This window comes from Suricata suricatta, chromosome 12, assembly GCF_006229205.1.
Source record: "Suricata suricatta isolate VVHF042 chromosome 12, meerkat_22Aug2017_6uvM2_HiC, whole genome shotgun sequence".
Taxonomy (NCBI): Eukaryota; Metazoa; Chordata; class Mammalia; order Carnivora; family Herpestidae; genus Suricata; species Suricata suricatta.
The window spans coordinates 16,674,314-16,696,265 of NC_043711.1; the positions used below are offsets into that span (position 1 = coordinate 16,674,314).

General features: G+C 49.0%; 1 protein-coding gene across 2 annotated transcripts; it reads right to left on the reverse strand.

Moving 5' to 3' along the window:
• Positions 1–8,441: 8,441 nt before the first annotated feature.
• On the reverse strand, positions 8,442–20,941 carry CSPG5 (chondroitin sulfate proteoglycan 5). 2 transcript variants are annotated; one of them, XM_029918677.1, is made up of 4 exons: positions 20,163–20,941; positions 17,071–17,259; positions 15,176–15,251; positions 8,442–8,812 (listed from the first exon to the last, which is right to left on the reverse strand). In XM_029918677.1, the coding sequence occupies exons 1-4, from the start codon at positions 20,939–20,941 to the stop codon at positions 8,651–8,653; spliced, it is 1,206 nt and encodes a 401-aa protein (XP_029774537.1). In that variant the 3' UTR covers positions 8,442–8,650. The 2 variants fall into 2 exon arrangements, with proteins under 2 accessions (XP_029774537.1, XP_029774538.1); XM_029918678.1 differs by lacking the exon at positions 8,442–8,812 and adding an exon at positions 13,904–14,050.
• Between the last annotated feature and the right edge of the window lie 1,011 nt (positions 20,942–21,952).

The window sequence follows — 21,952 nt, forward strand, 5'->3', positions numbered from 1 at the left end:
CAAGATCAAGAATCACATCCTCTACTGACTGAGCCAGCCAGGTACCTCAGTATATAGCCCCTTGATTCTGGCTCCTTTAACTCAATCTATTATTCTTGAGATTCATCTATGTTCATGTGCATATAAGTAGTTCATTCCTTTCTGTTGCGAAATAGTTTCCCATTGTATGGCTGCACCACCCTTCATGTGTTCACAGTTGTTGCACATTCGGGTTGTTCTCTGTTTTTGGTGATTATGAATAAAACCGCTGTATACACACACATATATACGTCTTTGTATGCACATATATGTTACTTCTGTTGAGTATCTAGGAATGCAATTAGTGGAGTGTATGCATGTTTATCTTTATAAGAAACTACCAAACTGTTTTCCAGAGTGCTTTTCAAGAAGTAATGTTTGATGAGAGTTCTAGTGGCTCCGCATCCTCACCAGTACTTGGTATTGTCAACCTTTTTAATTTTAGCAATTCCTTCAGCTGTCTAATGCTACTTTGCTGTAGTTCTAATTTGCATTTCCCTGAATGCTAATGATGTCGAGTATTTTCTCATGTGCTTAGTTGCTACCAAAAGATCTTAAAAAAAAATAATTTCGGGGCACCTGGGTGGCTCAGTCGGTTAAGCCTCTGACTTCGGCTCAGGTCAGATCTCACATTCGTGGGTTCGAGCCCCATGTCAGGCTCTGTGCTGACAGCTAGCTCAGAGCCTGGAGCCTGCTTCCGGTTCTGTGTCTCCTTCTCTCTCTGCCCCTCCCCCTCTCATGCTCTGTCTCTCTCTGTATCAAAAATAAAAAAGACATTAAAAAAATTAAAAAAAATTAATTTCTATACCCAATGGGGGGCTTGAACTCACGACCCCAAGATCAAGAGTTGAGCACTCTTGGGGCACCTGAGTGGCTCAGTTGGTTAAGCGTTTGACTTTAGCTCAGGTCATGATCTCATGGTTTGTGGGTTTGAGCCCCGTATCAGGCTTTGTGCTGACAGATCAGAGCCTGGAGCCTGCTTCAGATTCTGTCTCTCTCTCTCTGCCCCTTCCCTGCTCATGCTCTGTCTTTGGCTCTCAAAAATAAATAAAACATTAAAAAATAAAATAAAATATTGGGTTGTCTTCATATATTGAATTGTAATAGTTCTTTATTCTGAATACAAATACTTGATTAGATATGTGTTTTGCAAATATTTTCTCCTCCGTCTTATCTTTTCCTTTTCTTAACAGTGTTTTTCAAAGAAATTCTCAATATTTTTCAAAATAAAACATTTTATTAATACAACTATAAATTCAACTACTTTAATAAGTAGAAGGCTCTTCAAATTAACTATTTCTTCGTGATTGAGCTTTAATACTAGTTGTCTTTGAACGACTTTGTCCCTTTCATTGAGACTAACAAAGTTATTGGCATCAAATCATTCATAAAATTCTTCATTATTATTTCAATGTCTGTAGGATTTGTAGTGCTGCATGACTCGGTCTCTCACTCTTTTTTTTTAAGAGAGAGGGAGAGGGAGAGAGCGAGCGAGCGTGAGCAGGGGAGGGGGCAGAGGAAGAGAGAGAATCTTAAATGGGCTCCTCTCAGTGTGGAGCCGGATGCAGGGTCATGGGGTCGTGACCTAAGCTAGAATCAAGAGCCGGGTGCTCAACCAACTGAGCCACGCAGGTGCCCCCTGAAATCTTTTAAAGTAAGAGCATATAATGTTAACTCTCCCTTTAACTGCTTTAGGTCTGTTCCCCAAATTTTGATTTGCTGTGTTTTCGTTTTCATTCAATAAAAAATATTTTATTTCTCTTGTGATTTAGTATTTGAACTGTGGGTCAAAATGCGTGGTTTAATTTCCAAATATTTGGAGGCGGGGTTTCCAGATATCTTTATTACTGATTACTAGTTTAATTCTATTTGAGTCAGGATACACTTTGTATGATTTCAATATATTTACACGTTGAGATTTATTTTATGGCCCAGACTATCATCTTAAAAGCTTTTACTTTTTAAAAAATATTTAAAAAATGTTTAAGTAATCTCTATACATGGGGTTCTAATTTACAACCCCGAGATGAAAAATCACATATTCTATCGACTGAGCCAGCCAGGTGCCCCTATGGCCCAGAATATCATTTACCTTGACTAATGTTCTATGCGCACTTGAAAATACTGTGTCTTCTGCTGTTGTAGGGAGGAGTATTCTAGAAAGGTCAATTAGATCAAGTTGGTTGGTAGTGTTATTCACGTCTTTTGTATCTTTAATAATTTTTTTGGTTTCCATATACTGAGGGAGGAGTATTGAAAATTCCAACTATAGGGAACCCTTGGGTGGCTCAGTCAGTTAAGCATCAGACACTTGATTTTGGCTCAGGTCATGATCTCACAGTCATGCAATTGAGCCCCGGATGCTGACAGCACGGATCCTGCTTGAGAGTTCTCTGTCTGTCTCTCTCTCTCTCTGTCCCTTCCCCACTGACAAGCTCCCTTTCCCAAAATAAATAAATAAATAAATAAATAAATAAATAAATAAATAAATAAATAAATAAATGTTAAGGGAGAGAGAGAGAGAGAAAACCCCAACTGTAAGTGTAGTTTAGCTACTTCTTTGATTTCAGTCAGGTTTTGCTTTGTATACTTTGAAGCTGTCATTGGGTTTATACACTTTTAGAATTGTCCTGTCTTCTTTTAAAAAATTTTTTTAAATGTTTATTCAGTTTTGAGAGATAGAGAGAGACAGAGCGTGAGCAGGGGATAAGGGGAGAGAGAGGGAGACACAGCTCTGCTCCTACACATAGACCTCGGGATGGCGTGCAGCGTGCACCCCGAAGCCAACCCTGTGATCGACACATTCTTCTTTTGGCTTTGATGAACTGCCGGCCAGGGCGCCGCTTAGTCTGGCCGGCCACCGGATCCTCAGGGTAACTGTGCATCTCTCTGTCACTCCCGCTTTGCATAACCTCATGGTCACCCGCCCAGGAGACACCGTCTCCATGTTTGCTGGAGTAGAGATCCTCCCTTCCCCGAAGCGTCTTGCTCACCTGTGAGGAGCTTCTCAGCGAAGGCGGGGCTCACACCGCCTGCTTGACCAGTAAAGTTGCCTTCGCGCCTCTTTCCCTTGGGCTTGCAGGGTGGATCTGGACAGCCCCCTCTACTTTTCAGAGTACATTCACATGCCTTACCTTGTATGAACATCATGACCCTGGGAAGTCAGCTCCATCGGGCAGGGCTTTTGATCCATTTTGTTCTTTGCTGTAATCCCCGAGGCCTAGGAAGTCCTGTGAAGAGGTGAACACTTTACAGATGAAGAACCTTAGGGTCAGAGAGGTCGTCTGACTCGACTTAGGAGCCTTCGATCTCTGAGTCTGGTGTTAGTGCTGCTTTTCAGAGCACAAGCTAACCTTTCATTTCTATCAATTATATGAGAAAGGACAATGAACTGTGTCTGTGGTACGATGTCACACAGAGGAAAAGACACTGAAGTAGAAGATTAAAGCCTGGCTTCCAATATTGTCACCGATGCTTTCTGGTCTTAAGACCCCAACGCCAGGCTCCAGTGAGTGAGTGAGAAGACCATGACTATGAAGTGTCTTGTAAATAGTAAGGTGGGGGGCGCCTGGGGGGCTCAGTTGGTTCAGCATCTGACTTTGGCTCAGGTCATGATCTCATGGCTCTTGAGTTCAAGCCTTGTGTCAGGCTCTTTGCTGACAGGCCGGAGCCTGGAGTCTGCTTTGGATTCTGTGCTTCCTTCTCTTTCTGCTCCTGCCCTGCTCGCATTCTGCCCCCCTCTCTCTCAAAACTAAATAAACATTTTTTAAAAATTGAAAAAAATAGTAAGGTGTGCTTGGGGGTTGAACTGTGTCTCACCGAAAAGATATATTGAAGTCTTAACTCCCATTACCTGTGAGTATGATCTTATCTGGAAATAAGGTCTTTGCAGCTGTAAGCAGGTTGAGAGGAGGTTATAATGGATTAGGGGGAACCTTAAATCCAGTGACTGGTGTCCTTATGAGAAGGCCTAGTAAAGACACAGAAACATGCACAGGGAAGATGGCCATGTGAAGACAGAGGCAGAAACTGGAGTGATGTGATTACAAGCCAGAGAATGCCGGGGTTTACTGGCCAGCCACCAGAATCTAGGAAGAGGGGAGGAAGGATTTTTCCCCGAAGCAGTCAGAGGCGGCACGGCCCCAGCGACACCTTGATTTCAGAGCTCTGGGCTTCACTGAGAGAGGATACATTTCTGTTGTTAGCCACTCCGTTCGTGCTCACTTGTTACCGCAGCGCAGGAGGCGGACGCAGGGGCGGTGGATGCGGCGAAGATACGCCTGCGGAGCCAGATGGCCCGGCACTGCGCGCGCGCTCCTCCGAGGTGAAGCGATCCATCAGTGCCCAAAAGGCACGCAGACAAATGACCATTCTTCCATGATGCCTAAGTTTCCCACATTTTCGGTATTTCCTTTCTCTAGAGGGGAGGACACAAAACAGGCTATGCAATGGGAGGAAGAAACAGAAAGGGGGATCTGGGACCATCGCCTGACAGCACGAGATGTCTCAAGCACTAGATCATCACGGAGGGGCACGGGAGGGAGCCGACAGCAGGGCTGAGGTCCCCAGAGAGGATGCTGGCTGGCCTCCTGGAGCACAGTCATTGAGAGGCACAAACACCCTGGCAGGAAAGAGGGCCAGCCAGCACAGACAGACATCAGTATGCCCTACTGCAACACAGCAGCCTCTTCATAGGGCAAAATACTCTCAGTGACATCTGGTAACTCTGTTCACTAGGCCTGCTTTGTCTCCTGCTCCCCTTCCGATCTGGGTTCTCCTAACCCTCCTGCATATGCTGTTAAGTGGGACAGAACCAAGGGCAGGGATCTGCATCCCATAATACTCTTGTGGGAAAAACAAAATGTACTAACAAACCCTCATGTCTGGTGGGATTTAGAATTTACAAAGTACTTTCACATACAATCCCTCTTGATTGGGCCTCCTCGTGAAAGGAGTCAGAGGTGCCTAGCTGTGAAAGACAGGTCTGTCTTCTAATTCAGAGAGGACAGGAAATCCTAAGTAAAACCATGCCAAACCCCCTAAAGAGGATAAGCATCAGGTTAGGAAACCATAATACACACAGGCCATAACCCAACATCCTAATTTGCCACCCTATCCAATAGCAAAGAGCAGACTGAGCTCATTGCACCAGCTGAATGCCATCTGGGCAAGAATCCCAAGATGAAAACAGAGGACTTCTGTTGTTAGTAAATGGGAGACTAGGTAAATTTGGACCAACCCCGCTACTAAGGACACCAAAAGCTGCACAAACATCTGAAAAGCATCAAAGAGCTAACAAGATACTAAAGAATTACAAGGCTGATGTCCCAGAGAAGACAGGAAATCAGACGGGTGAGCCCAGCATTCAGGGCCACTTCTTCCCTGGAGGCACCTACCCATTTGGAAGAGGGGGAGAGGACAGTAGTGCTTCTGAATATTTGAGGGCATGGGGGGCGTGCTGGAGCACAGGGCCTACCAAAGGTGGAAGGATGCTGGTAAACCACTGCCTGTTTGGGGATGTGGCCCCAGAGGATTGTGCCCTAGAGGTAAAGATGAACCCAAACCAAATCAGCCCTTGCATGTCTGATAGGACTGGTTTCAGTGGCCTGGGTAATCTCCAAAATTGATCTGGAATAATGTGATCCCCAAATTCTAGGACCCCTGGGCACCTGACAGAAGCAAACAAGCAAACAAACAAACAAACAAAAACGCTTTCTAAAGGAAGAAATCATCCTAGGCCTTAAAATATTTCAAGACTATTTCCAAATACAATGTCCAGCACAAAATAAAAAATAATGAGGCACTTGGGAAGACAAATCAGGAGAAGGAGCAGAAGTTAGGTAACAGAAACACATACACACAGATTCCATTTATTGGAATTATCACAGATGGAACACAGGCAAAGTTCTAGAACATTCCCCCAGTAGTAATTCTGGCTATTTGAACTCCTAATTGTGCCTCCAATCCACCCTCATTTGTTGCCTGCACTGCTACAATCTCTATTCTGTCTGCCATAACCACTCTCTCCAGAGCTGTCTTCTTAGAAAACAAATCTGATGAGGTATGTAGGAAACAATCAACAAAACTAAAAGGCAACTGATGGAATGGGAGAAGATATTTGCAAATGACATATTAGATAAAGGGTTAGTATCCAAAAATCTATAAAGAACTTATCAATCTCAACACCCAAAAAACAAATAATTCAGTGAAGAAATGGTCAGAAGACATGAATAGATGCTTTTCCAAAGAAGACATCCAGATGGTCAACCAACACATGAAAAGATGCTCAGTATTGTTCATCATAGGGAAATACACCTCAAAACCACAATGAGATACCACTTCGCATCTGTCAGAATGGCTAAAATTAACAACTCAGCAAACAATAGATGTTGATGAGGATGCAGAGAAAGGGGAACACTTTTGCACTATTGGTGGGAATGCAAACTGGTGAAACCACTCTGGAAAACAGTATGGAGGTTCCTCAAAAAATTAAAAAATAGAAATTCCCTATGGCCCAGCAAATGCACTACTAGGTATTTATCCAAAGGATAAATACATAAATGCTGATTCCCAAAGGGGCATATGCACCCCAATATTTATAGTAGCACTATCAACAATAGCCAAATTATGGAAAGAGCCCAAATATCCAACTGATGAATGGATAAAGATGTGATACACACACACACACACACGGGAATATTACTCAGTGATCAAAAATAATGAAATCTTGCTATTTGCGGGATGGAACTGGAGGGTATTATGCTAAGCAAAATGAGTCAGTCAGAGAAAGATATCATATGATTTCACTCATATGTAGAATTTAAGAAACAAAACAGATGAACACAGGGGAAGGAAAGGAAAAATAAGATAAAAACAGAGAGGGAGACAAACCATAAGAGAGTCTTAAATACAGAGAAAACTGAGGGTTGAGGGAGGGGAGGTTGGGGGGGACAGGCTAGATGGGTAATGGGCATTTTGGAAGGCACTTGTTGGGATGAACACTGGGTGTTGTATTTAAGTGATGAATCACTAAATTCTACACCTGCAATGAAAGAAAGAAAAAGAGAGACAGAGAGAGAGAGAGAAAGAGAGAAAAAGAAAGAAAGAAAGAAAGAAAGAAAGAAAGAAAGAAAGAAAGAAAGACAGAAAGAAAGACAGAAAGAAAGAGAAGAGAAGAGAAAAACAAATCTGACCTTGTCTCCACATGTTTAATGGCACTCAAGGCCCTTCACAATCTGTCCTGCATTGTCCTTTCCCACCTCATCACCTAGGACACTCCCTCCCACAATCTTCGGTCACATGGAAAGACTTTCCTAGGAGTATCCTCCCACTGCCTTGAATGTCCTCTTCTCCCAAATGATCCTGAAAAATGCCTCCTCATCCTTCAAAGTCCAACTTAAAGCTCTCTCTTTGAAGCCCTTCTAAACTAGTAACTCCAACTCTTACAGCTTTGTATATACCTCTACTATAATACTGACACAGTGGACTATAATTATTTGTTTGTAATTCTGTTTCTTAAATATACTGTTAATTTCCTGAGGTTAAGGTCTGTCTTACTCATCTAGAGTTCCTGGCATCTAGCATAATGTCTGGTTAAGTGCTCAATAGGAATGGGTATTCTTTTTTTTTTTTTTTTAGTAAACTCTACAACCAACATGGGGCTAGAACTCATGACTCTGAGATCAAGAGTTGCATCTGCTACTGACTGAGCCAGCCAGGAGCCTCTAGGAAAGGGTATTCTTAATAATAGGTGTTACAGACTCATGGACTGAATTGTTATCCCAAATGTTGCACATTGAAGCCCTAACCCCTAACGTGACTGTATTTGGAGATGGGGTCTGTAAGAGGTCATTAAGATTAAATGGGCCCTAATCCAACAGGACTGGTGTCCTTATCAGAAGAGGACATAACACCAGAGACCTCTCTCTCCCCGCATGTGCGCAGAGAAAAGGCCATTTGAGGATGCCACAAGAAAGTGGCTGTTTGCAAGACAGAAAGAAAGGCCCTGCCAGAAGTCAACTCTGGTGGTACCTTCATCTGGGACACCCAGCCTCCAGAGATGTCTACTGTTTGAGCCGCCAGTCTGTGGCATTTTGTTATGGCAGTCCAAGCTAATGCATAGACCGTTCTGGGATTTTGAACATGTACAAATATACACCTTCGGTGAAGGTAAGAATTCAAACTGAAAATGACGAGAATGGGTGGGGAGCAGACACAATGACATTAGGAAAATGGCTTTTTAAAAAGTTTTATTTCAAGAACTTTGTTTTTTACTCTTATTTCAAAAAAAGGTGGGTCAAAGTACAAAAAAAAAAGTAGTTGAATAACAGTATAGGTTTAGAAATCACAGCAGCAGAAGCAATGTACAGACAGCACAGACAAAACAACCCAATGTATGCAACTCTGTTCAGGTTCTTTGCTTATTGTGTGTGTGTGTGTGTGTGTGTGTACGCGTGTGTACGTGTGTGTGTGTGTGTATTTCCCCTCCTGTACAAAATACATCAAAGCATGCCATGAGATCAGAAAAAGAAAAGTTTAACAAATGGTTACAAGAAACAGACTCTGTACAAGAGGAGGTCCTGTTTCTCCCTGCCCCCCGCCCTCCCCCCATTTCCTCTCTTCTTGCTCTGCTTTAGGTTAGGTTATTCTGAAGACAGTTCACCTCCAATTCAGCCTGGTCACCTTTGCCACCCTCAAGTTTGGGCGACATGGAGTTCTGGATGTTAAAGGACTCCTCCTCTTTCAGGCAGGCCTTGAGAGCTTCCTGGATTTTGTGGGGAGCACTAGGGTCATCCTGGAAGAGGAGAAAAGATGAGGGAGACGGGGAAGGAGACGGTGGGTAGAGGGATCAAATAACAACTCCAGGCTTTTGAAGGAAGAAAGAAGCTCTAAGACTTGAATGGACCAAAGTGACCTGTTAGTAGCTACTTTCTAGGAACGTCATCCTAAGAAACCACTGGCCAGTCATAGAGAACCCGGCAGGTAACTGGATTACAAATATCTTTAATGTCGGCCCGTGTGAGGTTTTCTCTCTGACGGAGGTAGGAGGAGGCTGCGGAGGGGGAGCAGAGAAACAGTCCATTTAGCACTTGATCTGGCCCCTCAAGCATCTCACCTACTAGTGAGTTCCCCACGGGCAGGCCCTTCCAACCTGCTGAGCTCTGGTCTCCCAGAAAGGTCCTGGTCAGGGAGCTCCCCTTGTCAGGGGTGCATCTCGGCCCACGGTCAGGTGCAGAGCCACTCCCAGCAAAACTAGGGCCCCTCTCCCCATGGCAAGTGCACCTCCTCTGACAAGAGGCCAGACAAGCGTGTGCCCCTTTACCCATAGGAGCTGATCTACCAAAAGATACTAACTTACAACCGGTGCCCGGGTGAGCCCAGTCGCCTCAACGGTACGTGTGGGGCTTTGCATCAGATGTACCTGAGAGGCTCGCGCCCCACCCAGTTCTGACGAGAACCCGCCCCCCTGCATGCATGTCTCCGCAGGTATGTGCCCTCTAGCCCTGTGACAAGCTCCTGACCCTGAACTGGATTTGCCTGTCAGAGGTTTTCAGGAAACCCCTCACCAGTATGTATTCCTCCAGGTCTGTGTTCTGGGCATTCGGAGAACTCCCACAGCAGCCCCGCCTTCCCTCCACGCTTTCCCTGCGGGGCCATCTGGGGGCTATGGGCACACCTCGTTTTTATTATGCTTTGCAGATATTACCTTTTCTTTTCATTGAAAATTAATATTTTATTTATTTATTTTTATTTTTTATTTTTGTAAATGTTTATTTCTGAGAGAGAGAGAGACAGAGTGTGAGCAGGGGAGGGGCAGAGAGAAAGGGAGACAGCTCCGAGCTGTCAGCACAGAGCCCGACGCAGGGCTCGAACTCACCAACTGAACTGTGAGATCATGACCTGAGCCGAAGTTGGAAGCTTAACCGACTGAGCCACCCAGGCGCCCCCACAATGTTTTGAAATCGGAAGCTCATGGTGGCCCTGCATCAGGCAAGTCCGTCCATGCCCTTCTTCCAGCAGCATCTGCTCACCTCGTGTCTCTATGTCACATTTTGGTGATTCTCGCAATATTTCAAACCTTTCCATTATTATATTTGTTATCTGATCTGTTGTCAGTGATTATGAGTCACTGAAAGTTCAGATAATGATTAGCATTTTTTTGCAATACTGTATTTTTAATTAATACATGCATTTTTTTGGACACAATGCTATCGCACACTTACTAGACTACACACTGTAACATCACATCTATGTGCCCTGGGCAACCACAGAATTTGTCTGATTTACTTTATCTTGATATTCACTTATTGCAGTGGTTGGGAATTAAACTCACAATACCCTGGAGATATGCCGGTATACCCAGTGTGATTCAGCTGGCCTCGGTTCTTTCCTAGGCGCTGCAAATAACTACTGTAAGTACTTGGAACTCTGCTGATCAAAGAGATTGGGGAAATACCCGGGCAGGCTGACGGTGGCCAGAAGGGTAGAGAATGTTGCTCTCTGACTGGCTAGCTCAGACATTTCTTGGTTTAACCACTTCCAAAATTGAAGGTCATCATCATGCTTAAGGAAGACATTCTCCATACCACTGTGGCGAGTCCTTGCCCACGCTGACTGCTACTGAGTTTGACTCATAACAGCACTAGGTCAGGGTGGTGACTGGTTGGACAGAAGGTAGGGAAAGGCTCCAGGCTTATACAGGACACTATGAGTGTTCCAAAGTCCTGTGCCTAAACAAACCACAGTCACCTCTCCCTGCTCCTAGCCTCGCTTAGCACTTTTCCAGAAGACTGGCTCAAACACAGCATTATGATAGAGTTTCGGAGACTTCTGGAATGATTTACAGACAGCAGGGGAATGTGTTCCCCATTCCTAATGCCACAAGAACAAGAAGAAATGAACTTCATACAGTATTGAGGTAGATTTCAGGCACTTGATATTTTCTATCACTGCTGGGAGAGATTTAGGAAAAAAAACTTTTCAAGAACATGAATTTAGATGTGGTAAGATGGAAAGATCCTCATGATATATTAAGTATATGTACACACACACACACACAGACACACACACACAGGCTTTATGGAGAGGGCAGTGGGAGGGGGTAGAACTTCATTTTTCATTCCATGTATTTCTGCGTGGTTTGGGGACAGACACTGGGCACGGAAGCTTGAGAGGTGGGCCTTTAAAGGTGCTGGGTAGGGGCGCCTGGGTGGCTCAGTCGGTTAAACGTCCGACTCTTGGTTTGGCTCTGGTCATGATCTCATGGTTCGTGGGTTTGAGCCTCCTACTGGACTCTGTACTAATAGCACAGGGCCTGCTTGGGATTCTCTGTCTTCCTCTCTCTCTGCCCCTCCCCTACTTGTGCACAGGTGCTCTCAAAATAAATAAATAAACTTAAAAAACAACAACAACAAAGTAAAGATCCTGGGTAGAGCAGACTTTGGATCACAGCAAACCTGGAACAGGAGAGGATGACATGTGCTCACGCATCCTCTCACCAGGACAGGACTCACTTTCATGCTGTTCAACATCCTGCCCCCATCCCCCATCCCTGACATCATACAGTCTTTGGGGGCAAACAGGGGCATCATGTGAGGAACTCAAGGGTGCTTACAGATCTTGACATGAAGGTGGGGGCCCAAATGAAGCCTGGCCCTTTGAGGGCTCATAGGACTCAGACAGATGAGAAAACTAACTACTGGGCCGATGGGCGGGATGAATATATTCTAAAAACAAGGAACACATGTATCTAACAACGCTATTTGACAAGCTAAGTACTTCCAACACCTAGGCCAGGTGAGGGAGTGTCTAAACCAAGATGGAGCCGTCCTAATGCACATGTCTCCTCCATAACTGGACCCTATTAAGCTTAGGGGTGCTGAGTCCCTCCGTCGGCCTTTGGTTTGTGGGAGTCCCTCTCGGAGACGGAGCCAGCCCTCCATCTGGCCTAAGTCCTGGGAATGCTCTGCGCCACCCCTCCCGGCGTTCCACCTCAGCCCACTGGGCATCCTTCAGCCCAGGAATAGTGTGGGTTCATACCCACACCCCACTTGTCCAGACACAAACCTCTATCAGAAGGGGATGGGCAGTCAGTATTTTACAAAATACATGAAAGAAATTGAGCCTAGGAAGTAAGAAAGACTTAAATTGGGGTGGGGGAGGTCAAGGGAACACTAAAGGACCCCATGGACAAGTCTAGTAATTAATAAACTGAAATCCTAGAAGGTCTGTCAAATCTCAGGAAGACCAAGTTATATCCACCACCTTCACTGACAGCCCACTGTTTGCCGTGGGCCTCGGGTGACTTCCCACTGCTGCCCACACACTCGCAGGTCCTCCTGGAGAACTCGCAGGCCTCCTCTTCCGCCCCATGCTCCTTTCTGGGGCTGGCTGCTGGGCTGCACAGGACTCACTCGCTCTTGGCCACCGGCTCCTGGGCTGTGGAACCCAGGCGAGGAGTCGCATGAGGCCACGGAGGCCATGACGGGGAAGGGAAACAGCGCTGGCGCAGACACCAGCAGCGGCTCCTTCCCCCACCACGGGCCCAAAGCAGCACATTTTGCTTGAAATCATTTCAGACGGTGGCCTGTAGAGATTACTGGAGATGGTGGGGAAAATGACCCACTCGGTCCACTTCACTCAAGTGAAAGAAATAACCCCTCTAATAAGATAAGTAGAACTCTCCAAAATTTTTGGAGCCACCAATACCAACAAGGGCATTTGAGGGGTGAGTGGACGTGGGTGGCAGAGACTGCACGAGTGGGCATGACTTGGAGGCCCCTGGTTCCCCTTCCCAGCTCGCCTGGAGATCTCTCAGCTTTCATCCTGCTGCTAGCATCACTGGTAAGCAGCCAATGTGGTGGCTGAACCAACGGGTAAGGCTTCACTTAAAGTGGCAACTGTCTTAACTTCCAGTGCCTGCAAGACCTTCAATATGACCAAGTCTAACTTTGGGGCTAGGTGGAGAGAGTTAAGAGATGGAAGTAGAAAATTGACAAGCACACACCCTGCTGGACAGGACAGTCATCCCTCACACGCTCAGAGCTTTGGCAGAAAGGACATATGTCCCCTGGGGCACAAGTTGAGAGAAACATGCCAGGTGGAAATGACCTTCAAGATCCAAGAGGTGACAGAGACCATCAGAATCCATCTTGCCACCTCACTGAGAGATGTCCTGAGCACTGCCCAGAAAACCCCGTGGCCCTTCTCAGGCACAGTCCACTACAGCTTCCCAGCCCTGCTCCACTGTTTTTAAGGCTTGCCATATACTGAGTTCAAGGTCAGTGGGAACATTGATGGACAAATGGACAAATGCTGTGCCTTCCACAAAGTTGGGCCAGCCAAGAAGATTTAGAAATCTCTGTATTGGCTCATGCAACCAAGACCTCCAAGAGGAGCTAATTCCTTCCCTTCCCTTTTGGGAAGATGAAAGGTGTCTTTCTACACTCGGGGTGACAGAAAATGTATGTGTCAGAAACTTTCCCAAGACACTTGCACTCTGTGGACAATTCCTGACTGCAGGAACCACCACATAGGTCTGACCTGCTGCTCCATGCGTACGAGGTGGCAGATCAGACAATGGAACCGATGGAACGGTAAGCCGTCAGTCACCGGATCCCACAGATGACAACTGAACGCATACTACCGTGAGGCGCCGGGCAAGGCTGGACGGGAGTGCACCCATGTGAGGGAGACTCTTCCTGCCCTGAAGGTGCCTCTAGCCTTCTGCGCCAATTAATGTGTTTATCAAGATTAAAGTTTACAAGACATCTTGTTTCCTTGGTTATTATGTCCATCTTGAACTTATTAATATCTTGGTGCATACCAAGTAAAATAATATCTGTTGTTTCTCTACCCTTTATATCAAAGGCTTCAAGAAATTATCCTAAACTAACCTCTTTCATTTCTTATTTAAAGTGACCTCTTTGCTCCTCCTCCACCAGGCCAAGTTCTTCTTTCCTGGGGTTTGGTGAACAAGGTCCCATTTACTATTCTTCTCTCTTTTCCTTTCTGAGGGCGACACTTTCCCCATCTATAAAAGGGAAACAACAGTCTAGATCTGTACTCTCCCCTACGGTAGCACGAACCACTGTTCCCGAGAGCTCACAGCCACAGGTAGCTGTGGTGGACCATGCAGGCACGGAACATTTCTACCTCACAGAAAGTTCCACCGGACGGCGCTGGCCTAGACTGTTAAGGCCTCTATGAGTTCTGATAGTCTGTGGCCCTTGTTTCGAAGAACTTTTTCAGAATTTGCCCTTAATCTTCACTATGTCCATCGGAAGAGTCTGGGTTCGGCTGCCTAGCCTATGTGTCGATGCATTTACCTTGCAGTATGAAGCCTGCATCGCATGCCGAACTCCTGGGCTTGGCTGTGACGCGATCTGGGGCTTGGATGGTTTCCGCTTTATTTATGAAATTCTCTGACTGTACCCGATTCTTTACGGGTTAGTCTGGTCCGTATAACACACTAAGCCAGGGTCTTTAGAAACTGGTCTGTTGGGACCTTCTAGTGGGTTTCAACCGATATTTCTGAGACCATCCTCCTAAGAAGAGAACTTACCCCCAGACTTATGATTCTGTCTGTGTTTTGTGCTCGCCTTAGCCCTCACCAGCGTACATATGCCCGCCAGGTTTTAGGTGCTGGGACACTATATAGGGACAATACAGGGACGCGGCTTTCCTAGCCGTCCAGAGGTTTCTGCTCCGATCCCAAAGAGCAACCACCACTCGTTTCAGTGCCTGCCAGGAAATTTCTCTCGCAAAGAAAGCAGAGTCTTTCTTCTTGATACAGGAAGTAGAGAGACAAGGAGAAAGACAAATCAGACTTCTAAAGTCTAGACGAAGCTAAAAATCAGGAGTCTTCCCAGACAGAGAGCTTCGGTACGACCTATAACTGTTGGTCAAGGGAGTGACACGCCATCCTGCCCCTGGTCCCACATCCCTGCCCCAGCTGGTCCCCCTGAGCTGACCTCCAGGGCTGTGAGGAGTGGCTCCGTGCTCTGAAACAGATCAAAGACAAGGGCAGGGGCCAGGCGTGCATTAGGCTGCCGGAGTTGTGGGGAAGAGACGAGTTACCGGACAGAGAAGTGACCACAGAGAGCCAAGGTGAGGGCAGCAGGGAGGAGGTACGGGCAGTGTCGCCAAGCATCCTTACGTTTGGGTGAGAGCCTTCGGCGATGGTGGAGAGGGAGAAGTTATCGTTGTGGAGCTCAGACGGGGTCCGGAATTTGCTGGTTAGGACAGAAGAGAGCAGGGAAAATGTGAGTGAAGCGATCACGGCAAAACCTGACAAGAGCTTCATGGCTCAAAAACTGTATTTCATCAAATGCCATCGGCTGTAATAGGATGTGCCGTTATTTGATGGACCGCTGAGAAAAAAGCTTCAACCACTTAAACTATGATCCACTACTTTCTTATCACCTAGAGCATTTATTATATACTGGAAGTAGCTCATTGTGACTTTAGATAAAGAACAGACAGCCACATGAGCAGCTCTGGCCAGGATCGCAGACGCCAAGCACTTACTACTGCCTCACGACAGCCATCTGGCCAACAGTGATTATAAGATGCAAGCGATTGTAAGACACAGTCCAATTCCAGAGACACTAATATGGGGGCGGGACGTGTGTCTTAGAGTCAGTACAGCACAGAAGTATCTGTAGTGCTACATGTAGCATTATCAGAGCAGCAACCAGCCCTGGGAAATGAGGGTGACAGCGTTTGAGCTGAAGAGGCACGGGGGCCATGCTCTGTGCAAAACACGAAGCCTGCTAGGGGAGGAGGGCCTAGAATGGGGCCCTGTCTTTGGCTGCCACTCCCCTGGCAGTTGTCTCTTCTCTCCCTCACCCTCCTCAGCAGCAACCCTGATAGGTGGTTGCCCCCCCCCCCCGCCCCTGCCGCCCGCTGCCACAGCCGCCCTGGGTGCAGGCGTGGGGATATAAGGCTCCTGGCATATGAGCACATGGGCAGATATGCACCGCCTCAGCGCACAGGCACAAAAGAGAGGCCCCGTCTGCCCTTGACGGTGAGCCGAAGGGCTGCAGAGGCTCCCAGCGTCTGCACAGTGCACCAGTGTACCCAGCAAACGAGCAACAGATGGCGTTTGTCCTTTTCCCAGGACCCTGTCACATTCTCTGGAGGGGATCTCAGGTCAGCAGGGGAGGGGATAAGGGGGCAAGAGGGTAAAAGAGAGGTGTGGACACCTCTGCATAAATTCCATGGGCCCCCAGGAAGCTGAACAGCCGCCTCCTCCTCTTCTGACTCCCGTGACACTTTAGGACATTCTTTTGCTCAGTGCCAAGAGGGATTCTCTCAGTGTGTAAGGTCACGTCCAAGTGTTCAAGGCACGGACATAAAGGCAAATGCGTGCTGACTGTCAGAGGCGAACAGCAGCCACTCCTCTGCTGAGAGAGAAGCTGACACAAGACTCTATTCTCACCTGGCCGTTAAAATCCACAGCCGAGGAAGTTAAGCCTAGGCCCTCCCACCTCCAATATTCTCCTTAGGAGACATAAAGGGGACTTCGCTAAATTCTTTGCACTTCTGTCTGGACCAAGGGTTGACAGGCTTCCCACGGCACTGCACTGCCTGTTCTCTTCCATGTTCATGGAGGAGGGGCCTGTACTGAGTGACAGCAGGTCTGAGGGAGCTGGGGTTCCTTCCTGTGATGTGTGAGCAGAATCCTCGCAGCGGCCATGGTGATCAAAAACCCAGGGAGCAGGTGCAGTCAGCCGGTGGTGGACTGAGCACAGTGACTTACATGGGGGACCTCAGCCAGCAGTGCGCTGGTTGCCTTTTCTTTAAGCATCCTCTATCGCAGGGTAAGGGGTGTCGGGAATGGTGCCAGACAGCCGCAGGGGGGCCACGGGGGCCTGGGCTCTGCGGCAGTGTCAGCACATCCTGCGTAGGAATGGATACACTTGAGTGAGTCTTTGGTGTAAACAACACAACTAGGGATATAGATGCCCGGGCCCCTCGTGATGATGTCCCTGGAGCAGATGGAGGGGTGCGGCCATAGGGTCGGGGTGGGGTGGGCCCACACAGACTCACTTGGTCCTACGCAGCTTGGTATTCTCTGTCTTGAGCAGGTACAGCTTCTTGGCGAAGAACACCGTCATCATGAAGAGCAGGAGCAGAACGAGGGCAGCAGAGCCGACGGCCACGCACATCACCTGGAAGTCGGTGATGATGGACTCGCAGCGCATCCCCTTGTGCCAGATGTAGTCCTGCGTGTTGCACCTGCGGCACCGAGAGAACGAGACTGAGGCGGTGGGCAGGCAGCCGCGGCCACAGCAAGGGCCTGGTCCCTGAGCCCTGTACTCACCTCAACAGCCCGTCCGGGGACCGTGTCGAGGAAGTTGATGTCCCTGATCTGTGTGGACCTCAGAGCTGACACTCGGTATAACTGCTCTGTGAGGTGATGGGCACTGAGGGGGACACTTGTTGGGATGAGCACTGGGTGTTGTGTGTGAGAATGAATCACTGGCTTCTACTCCTGAAACCAGTACTACGCTGCATGTTAACTAACTTGATTTAAGTAAATCTTAAACAAAAGCCCCATGAAGTGGGCAGGGCAGCTCTGAGGTCCATGATCTAAACGAGACAACCAGGGCACCGAGGAACTGAGTGCACTGCTCATTCCCATGACTGTGAAGTGACTGCAGGGGGTGGAAACCCTGGCTTTCCCCCTCGCAGCCTCGATGACAATCACAGCATTCGCTCAGCTCCCCCTGCCCTTGGCTCTGGGTGAAAGACAAGATAATAGGACCTCTGGTTCCAAAAGCAGTCAACCCACTCTGCACATGAGAACCTATCTTGCTGTTCTGCAGGCCCATCCAGTTCACCCAGACGCTGAAATGTAAGGAAGTGACAGGCAAGGACAAACACAAAGATGGATGTATATTCCCTTCCTACTGCCGTAGCCCCCCAAATTCTGCCCCTAAAACTTCCTGTCCTATTACCATGAGAAATGTCATGAAAGCACAAAGACAATCAACCCTCTGGGTGGGTTTTAGTCCTTTTGTTGAGTGACTTTCTCTTGCCCTTGGGGACATTCCCAGGCTCCAACTCTTCCAATGACATTGCTGTTTCCATGGGAACCAGGCTGCTTCAAAGAGGAAACATGTGGAAGGATACAGAGGCAGGCAAAGGAGGGAGGACATGAACCTTGGGGTGAATGACAGACAAGAGAAAAGGGGTCCAGGAGTGGGGAAATTATGCATCAGAAAACTGGACTCTTGCACCTCCAGAATAGGTTGGGGAGACGTGACTTAACAGGACATTCTTTCTTTTCCAACTGACCCTCTGCAGTCCAGGGAGGTTGTCTGGGGAGGGTGGGGGAAGAAGATACTGCTAACTCGCTGCTCTGGAGAAGTTCTGCCGTAGCTCGGATCATTTCCCTGCAGTGGGCCAGGGCGGCGGAGACAAAGGCATGCTGCAGTCTGCAACTGAGGGCTTGGCAGTCTCCTGTGAGTGGAATGTAAAACAGTTTCCGGGCCACAGCAGAGCCTGGGTGTGCAGAGCCGGAGGAGGAGTCTCTGGGGGGTGGGAGGAGGCCTGAGTGTGACCCTGGGATGGAAGGTGAGCAAGGGGCACTGGGGCGGGGAGGGCAGGGGGAACACTTGTAGGAAAGCCCTTCTGAAGCAGGACCCACTGGAGGGTCCTTGGTCAGCACAGTCACACAGCTTACTGAGGACAAGCTTAATTTCCCACTTGGGAGTCCCAAGAGCTCCAGGAGGCTCAGGGACCTTTTCTAGCTCTCCAGAAGCAGCAAGGGGCCTATATTTCATACTGTGATAGGAAAAGACTACTTTGAACGTGAAAACTCAGGTCTCCGATAGGATGGAAGATAATGGTTTCACACAGAGATTTCACTGCTCCCAGGCTAAGATCATCACTGAAGTCCCCCTAACTAAAGCTTGAGGAACAAAATCACATGGTTTGCACATATTGCTGGTAGCCCTTAAAGAACGGGTCTTGTTTCCATAATTTCTTGATCACTGTTCCTTTTAGCAATGACTGGACAACTCCAATCAGAACGCTGTGGGCACATCCTATACGACTGACCCTAATCATCTCATGATCATTTATATGAAAGAAGGATCTGGTAGTCAAGCTTTAATGCCAAAGATACAACATTCACGCTTTCTACATGTTATTCTATCAGAACATTGAGACCTACAGAATTTGAATTCTTCACATACCTCCAAAAAAAAAAAACACAAAAAACTAAGAAAGAGAAACATCAGGAATGACATTTAAAGAGACCCCCTGATTACAGAAATGCTCCTCCCAGGACCAACGGAGACAATCCCAGAGGAATCTGGGGGTTCTATTCTACTTCTAGACAAGGAAACTACCCTGATCACCCCTGACTTGTGATTCTTCCAGAAAAAGTCAGTGAGCTTTCATGCCATGATGACAGGCATATGAGGTATTCCTGAGGTGGCATGGGATGGTGGCTGTAGTCAATGTCCTTAGAGACCCTAACCTCTCTGGGTCTTCAAAACATTCTGCACTGAGTATCCCCAGGAAGACAAAAATCAAGGTAGAAGGGAAGAATCCACGACCCAAAGTTAAGAAACCCTACCACATCTGATACGCCAGGAAAGATACTTTGCTTGACTTGACCTATTTGAGGGGCCGTTCTTGGGGTCTGCTTCCAATGAGAAGGTCCTCACTCTGATTTTATGTGCCCAACCCCCCCACCATGTGCCCTGCAATGAGATGGGGTCTCTCTCTGCCACACACATGGCTCAGAGGGAGAGCTCAGCAGCCATCTTTCCTCCAGAGTAGGCTACTTTTTTTGCTAGTGTAGCCAGAACTCTCCAATGAAACGCCTCAAGCCAGTGAAGGCCTCTTTCCAAAGCCCTTAGAGAAGTCCCTTCCTTTTGCCTTTATATAGTTTTAATGGCTTGGTAAAGGACACACACTTGGAGGAAATACAAAATCTTGTTTCTGAGGAATCTCTCCTCGTGATGAGATCACACGAAGTACATTTAAGAAGTAATATCCTCTTGGCCTGGGAACACACAACCTCTTGGAAGTTGTGCCTATCACATCCCCCTCTTCGCTGAGTCTGCCTCACGCACACTCTTCAGTTCTTTCATAAGCCCCCGTGCACCTGCCTGCCACACCCTTACCTGCAGAAGGCCCCTATGTTCTCCACCAGGTAGCACTGGCCGCCATTGTGACAGTAACTTGGGAAGAGGTCGCACACTGACCGGCAGGAGCCGTTATGTCGCACAAAGCCGCTGCGGCACTCAGTGCCATTCTCGCTTGGGGCCAGGTCCCTGCCTGGCTCTCCCGGGCGAGGCCTGAGGGCGATGCTGCTGCCAGGGACCATCCCCAGAGTATGCTGTGGGGGGACACCATGCCACCGACTGGTAGGTTGGCCAGTCCCAGGCCCCAGACCAGGCTTCTCGGTGGGCACCAGAAGGTCACTTTCATCTTCCAGGTCTCCACCTCCTGGTGCATCTTTGTCATCCTCCTCTTCCTCCTCCTCTTCATCCAGGTCATCATAGAAGGATGTGGTGGGGTAGAAGTCAGATTCATCAAAGGGGGTGAAGTCATCATATAAGTCAAGCAGGCTCCAGGAAGGGGTCTCTCCCCCAGTATCAGGGTGGTGCTCTGAGGTTCCTGGCGATCCCGGAAAGCTCTCCAGGTCGGCACCACGGCCCTCACCATCCAATCCTTCAAAGTAGTCGATGTCAATTATATCTGACGCTGGCTGTGGCTCCAGTGTGCCCTGAAAGGGGAATGTTGGCTCTGGCCCATGAGGGTCATGTGTGCTGCCTCCCAGGTTCAACCAAACCTCCAAGGGACTCTCCTTGGGGTGTTCGGGGCTGGGACTCAGACTGTGGCCAGGAGTGGGGGAAGATGGTCCGCTGGCCTCTGTAGCCTTGGGGATGGCGGGGGCCATCGATGACTGTCCCAGGGCCTCCTCAGGAGCCGGGAGCGTGGCTGGAAGGGCCTGGGTGTCGCCGCTGCCGACCTCTGCTGTCACTCCACCCAGACCTGGGCTGTCAGCCTCCAGCCAGGCGGCGCCGGTCACAGCTGCCGACGCCTCCAGCACCTCTTCTGGCCCAACACCAGGCTCCTTCGTGGCCTGCTCACCCCCAGGTGCGGTCCATGTCTCATCTTCCCCAGCTGCTAGTGGGCCGGCCTTCTCCCGCGTGGCGTTGGCACGCGGCTGCCTCGTCAGGACGCTCTTCACCTGCTCGTGGGCCTCGACCGGGCTGCCAGCCTCACGGGCTATGGACGGGAGGGAGGGGGCGCGGCGTCAGGGCCCCGCCCCCTCCCCCCCAGAGGCCTATTCAAGGTTTCTCAAGGCCCCGCCCCGGTCCGTTTCCCGCTCAGGCCCCTCCCCTCGGGCATCATGCCCCGCCCCCGACAAGTCCTCGGTGTAACCGGGGCTGCTCCCACCTCCCGCCCAAGGCGGAGGTTAAACCCTCAGGGCTCAACCCTACCTCCAGACCCCGCCCTGAAGTAGCACCCTTAGGGCCCCGCCCCGCCCAGGCCCCGCCCCTAACTTGCATCCTCTTGGCCCCATCACCTTCAGGTCCCGCCCCGAAGTCTCACCCTCACACCCCGCCCACCCGGGCCCCCCTCCCAGCCGGCAGGTCGGTCCGCACACCCGGGCTGGGGCCGCCCCCCACCCCTCGGCAGCCCCCAAGTACCTCACCTCCTTGCGCGCCCCTAGCCCCGTCCGGGTCGCGGGTACGGAGCTGCCCCGCCCCCTTGTCACAGGTCGCGGACTCCGCCTGTACCCGAGGCCAGCGGGACCCTGGCCCAGGGCGGGGCGCGAGGGCCGCGGGGATCCTGGTAGCAGTCGGTACCTACCCGGCGCGGCCCCGGCGGCGAGGACCAGCGTGACCCCCAGAAGCAGCAGCAGCGGCGGCGGTCCCCGGCCCGGGCCCCCGCCCCCGGCTCG

Excerpts from the sequence above, each read along its gene's own strand:
- CSPG5 (XM_029918677.1), bottom strand. The coding sequence starts at position 20,941 with ATGGCCCCCGCCATCCCCAAGGCTACAGAGGCCAGCGGACCATCTTCC. Across the intron at positions 17,260-20,162 it reads AACATAGGGGCCTTCTGCAG|GTGCAACACGCAGGACTACA; the intron begins GTAAGGGTGTGG and ends TCGGTGCCGCAG. Across the intron at positions 15,252-17,070 it reads ACCAAGCTGCGTAGGACCAA|CAAATTCCGGACCCCGTCTG; the intron begins GTGAGTCTGTGT and ends TGTCCTAACCAG.